Below are 10,568 nucleotides of genomic sequence, written 5' to 3' on the forward strand. Positions count from 1 at the left end.
TAGAGGTAGAATTTGCATGTAAATACAACACCACATCGTGGAAAAGGAAAGAGAGACACAGACACCGAGAGACATCCACACACAGAGAGAGGCACACACAAAGAGACACACGAGAGACGCATATAGAGAAAAACACACCGGCAGAGAGAGACACCCACACAGACAGATGCAGAGAGAGATAGACACAGAGGGAATTACATAATTGCCCATGAATTACTATGGTGTGACAATGCCAATTACCAATGTCAAAGGGAACATCAATGAATGGTAAATGTGGGGTAATATCCCCAGAAGAGCATGTAGACTACATTAAAAAATAAAATAATCAATCAATATAATATCACATATGGGTTCAGTTTAAAGTTTACTTATGACAAATAATACTGAAATAATTGTGCTCCATAGATTATCTTAATGGTCAAGTTACATAACCATCACGGAATCACTTAAGCTGACCATTTAAAAAGACATTAATTGCAAGATGTTGAGCAAAGGAAATTGTTTGGAAGTTCATCTCACACTAAGTACATGTTACTATAAATCTAAATCTGCATAGTTCTCGATCAGCAAAGTCGCAAACATGTTTTACCACAAGCAAGGAGTTCGGTGTAAAGCTGTTAAGCAAATTAACCACTGCACACGGTTGTAAAGCTCTCTGCCTCAAAGACAGCACTCTACCAAGTGTCGCGACGCAGCTGCGGATGCCGCATGACAATAGGCGGAGTGAGTGAATCTAAGTAGACACTGACCCTGTCAAAGGGGATCCCATGTCTAGAGTATTTGTGGCTGGTGCTACACATTTCTAACGTGATTAGCCATTTAGCTGATCTATCATTTGTGGAAAGGTCGCTTCTGGAAAACAGCCACATAGCTCAGTGGGTCTCACCTGGTAAAATAAAAATAGTTTATAGAGTTCGTTCTGCCTCAACGCGTGTTTTCATAACGCCATTTGGATATGGAACGATGGATGTAATAGGGAACACGTTTTATAACGCAGATGCTAAATGGATATAACGCGATTGAGTCAACAGAACCACGTCGCGCGAGTAGGAATGTGCGGTTGTACGGCTGCCTGGGCACAGCGTCACACGAGGCATTGGGATGCTGCTGGATGCTTCCTGATGCTCCCCACGCGCCTCAGTCTTTGTTCAGCCGACACACGCATCTCACGCTGTTATCACGGACTGTGCTTTACCCTGTATTAGTCATTGTAACGAGGGAGTTTACACAACGCGGTGTTATTCAGCAACGCAACTGCCGCGTTATAGAACACTGCAGTAAATATTGTCGCGGTGTGGAAGGAGCAATGAACGTCATCTTGTGGCATGGAAAGGCATCGCAGCCCTAGCGAGCAGCCAGAGACAAAGCCTGCACGCACGGCAAAGTTGTGATTGACCCGGGGACTATTAGCAAGTGACACGTATGGACTAATGGTTACTCTAAATGACGATGTTGACGATGGTTATAACGTGCTACAAATATGCAAAACGCACATCGCATTAGCTCTGACAAATAGCGGACTTTTTTTAAAGTTATCGTTTACAATGGTTAATTTGTATATCATGCCAAGTGAGTAATTTGCGTGTGGACCCTGACAGCGGCACTCAATGTCCAACTCTTGCGAATGCTCTCAGGGGATCTTTACCGTGCGCTGCGTTCACTCACTCAGCCCCAATCTCCCTGTCGTGAACTCACCACTCACCCACTCACTCACCTCACCCTTCAACTCACTCACCCTCCTCACCTATTAATTCTCCTCATTAACTCACTCACCCTGCAATCCACTCCCTCACCCCCCCTCCATCACCCGGCACTCACCACCAGTCCGTGACCACCTCTCCCGTGCCTACAACCACAAACACCACCACCACCTCTCCCGTGCCTACAACCACAAACACCACCACCACCTCTCCCGTGCCTACAACCACAAACACCACCACCACCTCTCCCGTGCCTACAACCACAAACACCACCACCACCTCTCCCGTGCCTACAACCACAAACACCACCACCACCTCTCCCGTGCCTACAACCACAAACACCACCACCTCTCCCGTGCCTACAACCACAAACACCACCACCACCTCTCCCGTGCCTACAACCACAAACACCACCACCACCTCTCCCGTGCCTACAAACACAAACACCACCACCTCTCCCGTGCCTACAACCACAAACACCACCACCACCACCTCCTGCTGCTGCTGCTGTCGCGGTCTCCGCGTGGCGCCGCGGGTCCAGGGGGAGGCCTCGCGGCCCAAGAGCGGCGCCACGGCGCCCCCCCTCCCGCTCCTGGCCCCTCCCCCTCGTCCCTCCTGGCCCCTCCCCCTCGTCCTTCCTGGCCCCTCCCCCTCGTCCCTCCTGGCCCCTCCCCCTCGTCAATCCTCCTCCCGTTCGCGACGTGGAGTGAACTCAGCCCCGCCACCCCCGCCCCCACCGCCCCCCCCTGCGCGGCCCCGCTGCCCATTGCAAGAATGGCGGGAAGCGGTCGCGGGGCCTACCGCGCGCCGCCTCTCGCGTGATTGGCTCGCTTCGCGTCACGTGGGGAAGGCGGAAGAAGGGTATGGGGGAGGAGCTGCGCGGTAAAGGGCGGGGCCGTGGAGTCACGTGGTGGGCAATGATTGCCAATAAGTGGGCAGGGATGGCTGTACGTCACATCCGGTGCTATAGGACACGCCCCTTCGTGACGTGCCTCACACTTCCTTCCGTCCCGCGTGCCGTCAACACGAGCTCAGCATGGCGCTGTTGACCGTTGGCGTTCCGCTCTTGGCCATGCTTGGGATGGAGATCTTCATTTATCTTCGTTTTAAGCTTTCCATCTCATACTTTTACCGCGAGACCACGACGCTGCAAACGGAGAGGATGGGCCTGCAGAATGTGGAGCTCTGTCAGAAGAACAAGACCATGGAAGTGGAGAAAGATGGTAAGCTACCATTTTCTTTGGTTCTTTCGGTAAAGTCACGTAGAATGAGAATAAAATAATAAATTGATAAAATAAAATAACACAATAATATTCTCACGACGTTTCGGCCACAATACAAGCGGCCTTCATCAGGTGAAGGGGACGAGACTGTCTGGAGGACAGCGCTGGAGTGAGAAAGCCACGCTGAGATCGCGATCTTTAAGCTGTGTGAGAAGAAACAAAGCGCCTTGACAAAGGAATTAACATAATTTAGCATTGAAATGGCTGAGTGATTAGCTTGTGACTGGTCACAGAAAAGGCTATGTTAAAGTTAAAGCATACACATCCGCAAAGGCACCCCTTGACAAAGGAATTAGCGTAGAATTTAGCATTGAAATAGCTGAGTGATTAGCTTGTAACTGGTCACAGAAATAGCTATGTTAAAGTCAGAGCATATACATTCACCGAGTCACCTAGTACAAATCAAACAGGAGAATTTAGCATTGAAATAACTAGGCGAATTTAGCATTGATATAACTGAGTGATTAGCTTGTGACTGGTCACAGAAATGGCTATGTTGAAGTTAAGGCCTACACATCTGAGCTATTCACAGTAACTGGGTATACAATATATAATGAATACTATATACTGAACCAATAAAAAACACAAAAATTTAAATTACCTCAATGTTATCAATAAACTCTATATTCTCCAATCAGCTAAGCTACCAACAATAAGTCGTTATATATCACAATGCTATATGGCGAAAAATGGGTGGATTCTTACCCTCAACTTTAGCACCACGGATAGCTACGGGTCCCGTTCAGACGGACGAGTTCATCGATGGTCGGAACAGAGGAGGGGGAGAGAGACAGCTGCGAGGCGCTGTTATACTCCATGTTGTAAACCATACCATTAACCACGGTTAAGCTATCCGTGTTGCTAAAGTTGAGGGTAAGAATCCACCCATTTTTCGCCATATAGCATTGTGATATATAACGACTTATTGTTGGTAGCTTAGCTGATTGGAGAATATAGAGTTTATTGATAACATTGAGGTAATTTATATTTTAGTATTTTTTTTGGTTCATGATATAGTATTCATTATATATTGTATTGTATACCCAGTTACAGTGAATAGCTCGGATGTGTAGGCCTTAACTTCAACAGCCATTTCTGTGACCAGTCACAAGCTAATCACTCAGTTATTTCAATGCTAAATTCGCCTAGTTCAATGCTAAATTCTCCTGTTTGATTTGTACTAGGTGCCTCGGTGAATGTATATGCTCTGACTTTAACATAGCTATTTCTGTGACCAGTTACAAGCTAATCATTCAGCTATTTCAATGCTAAATTCTATGCTAATTCCTTTGTCAAGGAGTGCCTCTGCGGATGTGTATACTTTAACTTAGCTATTTCAATGCTAAATTCTATGCTAATTCCTTTGTCAAGGGGTGCCTTTGCGGATGTGTATGCTTTAACTTTAATATAGCATTTTCTGTGACCAGTCACAAGCTAATCACTCAGCCATTTCAATGCTAAATTAAATGCTAATTCCTTTGTCAGGCGCTTTGTTTCTTCTCACACAGCTTAAAGGTCGTGATCTCAGCGTGGCTTTCTCACTCCAGCGCTGTCCTCCAGACAGTCTCGTTCCCTTCACCTGATGAAGGCCGCTTGTGTTGTGGCCGAAACGTCGTGAGAATATTATTGTGTTATTTTATTTTATCAATTTATTATTTTATTCTCATTCTACGTGACTTTACCGAAAGAACCAAAGAAGATGAATCCTTGCAGTCACGAAAACTTTAAATCGAAATTTAAGCTACCATTCTTAGATGTTCTGTTTGAGAGGAGACCTGATGGCTCATTGGGGCATTCTGTCTACAGGAAACCCACCCACACAGATTCCTACTTGAAACCTGATTCCCACCACCACCCAGCCCAAAAGAATTCTCTCATCAAAACTTCATACCATAGGGCTCATTGCATTTCGGACCAACACCACTTGACCAGTGAATTAAAACATGTACACCTGGCCCTCAAAAGGAATGGTTACTCTGACCGTACCATCCGCCAAGCTGTTTCTCCCTCCATACAGAAACAACCACTTGATACTCCGGCCAAAACCATCACACTACCATATATAGCAGGCGTTACTAAAAAGATTTCAAAAATTCTAAACAAACACAAGATCCAGGTCCGGTTCAATACAGTACACAAAATTCGTGATCTGATCCCATCCGTGAAGGATGGCATTCCTGACTTACAGTACCCTGGGGTTTACAAATTGAGTTGTACCTGCGGTGATTGCTATATCGGGGAGACAAAGCGACATGTCTCTGACCGAATTCGCGAGCACAAATCAGATTTGAAACACAGCAAAACGAATTCTTTGCTGATCACTGTTACAACCATGTGGGTGATCACGATATAATTTTCTCCGATACCAAGGTTCTTTGCAAACCCACGGGTTTTTATCAGAGATTTGTTCACGAGGCAATTCAGATCTACAAACACAGACACAATTTCAATCGAGAAGTTGGTTTCAAATTAAGCAACCATTGGAAAGATGTTCTAAATCGAACTAAACATAAACTCATTTCTGTGGTACAGTATATTTTTCAAGTAGTGGTACCCCAAACTTTCGCAGCTCTCAGCTCCCCCCCCCTCCCGCTCCTGGCCCCTCCCCCTCGTCCCTCCTGGCCCCTCCCCCTCGTCCCTCCTGGCCCCTCCCCCTCGTCCCTCCTCCCGACTCGCGACGTGGAGTGAACTCGCCCCCGCGCCCCGCGCCCCACCCTGAGCGGCCCCGCCGCCCATTGCAAGAATGGCGGGAAGCGGACGCGGGGCCGACCGCGCGCCGCCTCTCGCGTGATTGGCTCGCGTCACGTGGGGAAGGCGGAAGAAGAGTATGGGGGAGGAGCTGTGTGGTTAGGGGCAGGGCCGTGGAGTCACGTGGTGGGCAATGATTGACAATAAGTGGGCAGAGATGGCTGTTACGTCATAGTGTACGTCACATCCGGTAATGACGTCACGATAAATAACACGCCCCTTCATGACGTGTCTCACACTTGCTTCTGTCCCGCGTGCCGTCAACTCGAACTGAGCATGGTGCTGCTGATCGTTGGCGTTCTGGTCTTGGCCATGCTTGGGATGGGGATCTTCATATATCTTCTTTTTACGCTTTCCATTTCAGACTTTGACCATGAGACCACGACGCTGTCTACGGAGAGGATGGGCCTGCAGAATGTGGAGCTCTGTCAGAAGAGCAAGATGCTCCGTCTGGAGCTACAGCATCAGCTGGAGGAGTTCATGGAGAACCGAGAGACTCTCCAGAGAGAGATCAGGAGCCTGGTTCAACAGCTTAAAGAGCGCCAGTTGGAGCTGGAGCCCACGAGAGTGCCTTGCAGGGAGAGCAAGTCTCTCCATGCGGATTTTCTCCGAGACTGCAATGCAGCACAGCGGCAAATGTCGCTGCGCTCTGAAAACGAAGATCTCCGGAGGTCGCTGCATGCCCACCTGAGGAAGTTGAACTTCCTGAATCCGCAGAGAGGGCAGGAACAGTTTAGGCTGCGCGGGAAGCTGGTGCGTCACGAGGACATGTGGCATGGGGAAAAGAGGCTGCAAGAAGAGAACCTGCATCTCCGTAGCCAGCTGAAAGAGCTAATATGGACCGTGTCTCAAATGTACAATGATGCCACCACCACCGACGCCACTTCCACCGCCGCTGCCACAGCTTCCACCACCGCAACCGTTTCCACCACCACTTCTGCCACCACCACCAAGCCCAAGAAGATGAAGAGATTTAGCCATTGGTTCCGAAAATTGCTGAAGCGCAAGTCGGCCATTTAAAAATATTGGGGAAATTGTGAAAATGACACCACCCTAATTAAAACATTACTCAGAAAGACAAACATACCCCATAGAACATCAACAAAGTCATATATAAGACAAAATATCGTACATTTGCATGCAACACTCTAATAAATACTGTATTGTGAGCAAAACATAAAGTTACTTAAATGGAAAAAAAATCTGTTATTGTCACTTACCTTTAGTCCGGATGCCGGTCTGCTTGTCGGGAGGGGGCGTAATGAGTCTCTGCACACACGGGGGCGGTGGCAGGGGGGTGAACGTCCATACACACACACAACAGCGACAATCATCCGCTGTATAGCCTTACCAGAATGTTGGGGCAAGCGCCTATGAAGCTCTGAATGGCACACGGGGTGAATGGCCAGCACCCCGCCCGGCTGCCTCTTTATCTCTCCATACACGAGACTCACAGGCGTACATGCGTCCGTGCACACACGCACAACAACAACGCAACAACCGTCGTTCACCCCTAAGTGGCGGTGACATCACCACAGCACTTGTGCCATGCTCGGTGCATTTTGAGGCCACGTGAAGTGTCGAAGGCTGGCTGGCAGGAGGTCATGTAATAGACGCAGGTGCCATGGATTGACTTAGGAAGATGATGGGCAGATGCAAGAGCCGTGCTCCCCACTGTGCCAACTTTATTTGTGTCAGTTGTTTGGCGCTCTGCTCGTTGTTTTGAGCCTCGCTCCTCTGCCCTATGCTGTTGCTGGAGGGCAACTGCCTCCACCTCCCCAGCAGCGCCTTTCATGAACCTCCACAGAAGCCGATCGTGACACTGCTGATACCAGTCATCAATAAGACCAATCAGCTCCACATCCTTCTGCACCACATCAGTCCATCTCTTCTCTACCCCGTACCACGCCCATTTAGCACCATCTATCCAGCCAAATTGAAGCTGCTTGGGGATGCCGTGACTGCATACGGACTGCATGACACAATCAACGCAGCCTCGCTTGCTGGAGGAGCCCACAGATGGGCATTTGTCCAGATATTCTAGGAATCTGTGAGCTTACAAAGTCCAGTCTGGTTAAACCCTGAATAGATCGTGGGCAAGCTAACCTTAATGTTCCTTTCGAGAGAGATAAGGGAGGGTATAACTGTGGCCGAGAAGACATGAAGATTTTTATGGAGTGACATGCCAGGTAGCTTCCACACTGTTGAGCAGCTGATGAAAATATAATGCTGCTCGAATTATTTTAAATGAGACCTCGGCTCCCAAAACGGACTTGATCATCAGCACACTGCCCACTCCACTCTCTCCTCAGGTGCCCCAAATACATGAGGAATTGAGGAAGGGAGCATTTTTATGATGTAAAATACCCAGGGAGGTGATTTGTTTTCGTGGGGCTGATGGTAACGGCCCATATTTTAGTAGCATGCTTCATGTTTAGCTGTAGTGTCTCCAACTTCTCCTTAGAGTGGGCAGTAATCACCAGATCATCCGCATTCATAATATGGTTTAACAATAGAGAGCCATACCATGACCGGCTCAAGCATCGATCAGCCTCCCATTATATCTATACCAGATAAATTCTACTGGTACATCCATGGAAATCGTCTCAAACTACGTAGTCAAAGAAAATGTTCAGTCGTGTAGGGGGCAGAGGACATCCATGTCGCACATTACTCACATTCTATCATCCCTTAGCTCCATTACGTCGATTTTTCATGAGACAGCAGTTGTCTTTCTATTGTTTATATATGCTTTATCGAAAGAAGAAAATAGTATATTTGCTTTAATTACTGTAACTCTGTGTTTTATTTAGCTTTGGTAATTTGGGTGATCCAGGTCTCTCTTGCAAATGAAACTCATCCTTGTCGCTTTAGTTCTCGCCTTGTTCAAAGAGTGGAGGAGTGGGTGGAGAGTGGAGGAGTGGGTGGAGAGTGGAGGAGTGAGTGGAGAGTGGAGGAGTGGCTGGAGAGTGGAGAGTGGAGGAGTGGGTGGAGAGTGGAGAGTGGAGGAGTGGGTGGAGAGTGGAGGAGTGGGTGGAGAGTGGAGAGTGGAGGAGTGGGAGGAGAGTGGAGGAGTGGGTGGAGAGTGGAGAGTGGAGGAGTGGGTGGAGAGTGGAGAGTGGAGGAGTGGGTGGAGAGTGGAGAGTGGAGGAGTGGGTGGAGAGTGGAGGGTGGAGGAGTGGGTGGAGAGTGGAGAGTGGAGGAGTGGGTGGAGAGTGGAGAGTGGAGGAGTGGGTGGAGAGTGGAGAGTGGAGGAGTGGGTGGAGAGTGGAGGAGTGGGTGGAGAGTGGAGGAGTGGGTGGAGAGTGGAGAGTGGAGGAGTGGCTGGAGAGTGGAGAGTGGAGGAGTGGGTGGAGAGTGGAGAGTGGAGGAGTGGGTGGAGAGTGGAGGAGTGGGTGGAGAGTGGAGAGTGGAGGAGTGGGTGGAGAGTGGAGGAGTGGGTGGAGAGTGGAGAGTGGAGGAGTGGGTGGAGAGTGGAGGGTGGAGGAGTGGGTGGAGAGTGGAGAGTGGAGGAGTGGGTGGAGAGTGGAGAGTGGAGGAGTGGGTGGAGAGTGGAGGAGTGGGTGGAGAGTGGAGAGTGGAGGAGTGGGTGGAGAGTGGAGGAGTGGGTGGAGAGTGGAGGAGTGGGTGGAGAGTGGAGAGTGGAGGAGTGGGTGGAGAGTGGAGAGTGGAGGAGTGGGTGGAGAGTGGAGAGTGGAGGAGTGGGTGGAGAGTGGAGAGTGGAGGAGTGGGTGGAAAGTGGAGAGTGGAGGAGTGGGTGGAGAGTGGAGAGTGGAGGAGTGGGTGAAGAGTGGAGAGTGGAGGAGTGGGTGGAGAGTGGAGAGTGGAGGAGTGGGTGGAGAGTGGAGAGTGGAGGAGTGGGTGGAGAGTGGAGGAGTGGGTGGAGAGTGGAGAGTGGAGGAGTGGGTGGAGAGTGGAGAGTGGAGGAGTGGGTGGAGAGTGGAGAGTGGAGGAGTGGGTGGAGAGTGGAGGAGTGGGTGGAGAGTGGAGAGTGGCTGGAGAGTGGAGAGTGGAGGAGTGGGTGGAGAGTGGAGGAGTGGGTGGAGAGTGGAGGAGTGGGTGGAGAGTGGAGAGTGGAGGAGTGGGTGGAGAGTGGAGAGTGGAGGAGTGGGTGGAGAGTGGAGAGTGGAGGAGTGGGTGGAGAGTGGAGGAGTGGGTGGAGAGTGGAGGAGTGGGTGGAGAGTGGAGAGTGGAGGAGTGGGTGGAGAGTGGAGGGTGGAGGAGTGGGTGGAGAGTGGAGGGTGGAGGAGTGGGTGGAGAGTGGAGAGTGGAGGAGTGGGTGGAGAGTGGAGGAGTGGGTGGAGAGTGGAGGAGTGGGTGGAGAGTGGAGGAGTGGGTGGAGAGTGGAGAGTGGAGGAGTTGGTGGAGAGTGGAGGAGTTGGTGGAGAGTGGAGAGTGGAGGAGTGGGTGGAGAGTGGAGAGTGGAGGAGTGGGTGGAGAGTGGAGGAGTGGGTGGAGAGTGGAGAGTGGAGGAGTGGGTGGAGAGTTGAGAGTGGAGGAGTGGGTGGAGAGTGCAGGAGTGGGTGGAGAGTGGAGAGTGGAGGAGTGGGTGGAGAGTGGAGAGTGGAGGAGTGGGTGGAGAGTGGAGGAGTGGGTGGAGAGTGGAGGAGTGGGTGGGTGGAGAGTGGAGCAGTGGGTGGGTGGAGAGTGGAGGAGTGGGTGGGTGGAGAGTGGAGGAGTGGCTGGGTGGAGAGTGGAGGAGTGGGTGGGTGGAGAGTGGAGGAGTGGGTGGGTGGAGAGTGGAGGAGTGGGTGGGTGGAGAGTGGAGGAGTGGGTGGGTGGAGAGTGGAGGAGTGGGTGGGTGGAGAGTGGAGGAGTGGGTGGGTGGAGAGTGGAG

General features: G+C 50.5%; 1 protein-coding gene across 2 annotated transcripts; it reads left to right on the top strand.

Moving 5' to 3' along the window:
- The first annotated feature begins 2,672 nt into the window (after nt 1–2,672).
- LOC142908492 (uncharacterized) lies at nt 2,673–10,367 on the top strand. 2 transcript variants are annotated; one of them, XM_076059203.1, is made up of 2 exons: nt 2,673–2,923; nt 6,096–10,367. In XM_076059203.1, the coding sequence occupies exon 2, from the start codon at nt 8,581–8,583 to the stop codon at nt 10,219–10,221; it is 1,641 nt and encodes a 546-aa protein (XP_075915318.1). In that variant the 5' UTR covers nt 2,673–2,923; nt 6,096–8,580; the 3' UTR covers nt 10,222–10,367. The 2 variants fall into 2 exon arrangements, with proteins under 2 accessions (XP_075915318.1, XP_075915320.1); XM_076059205.1 differs by having other exon boundaries at nt 6,096–8,604.
- Nucleotides 10,368–10,568: the final 201 nt, after the last annotated feature.

Source organism: Petromyzon marinus, assembly GCF_048934315.1.
Source record: "Petromyzon marinus isolate PM22_M1 ecotype Great Lakes invasive population chromosome 84 unlocalized genomic scaffold, UKy_Petmar_22M1.pri1.0 chr84_unloc.4, whole genome shotgun sequence".
In the NCBI taxonomy this organism is placed as follows: domain Eukaryota; kingdom Metazoa; phylum Chordata; class Hyperoartia; order Petromyzontiformes; family Petromyzontidae; genus Petromyzon; species Petromyzon marinus.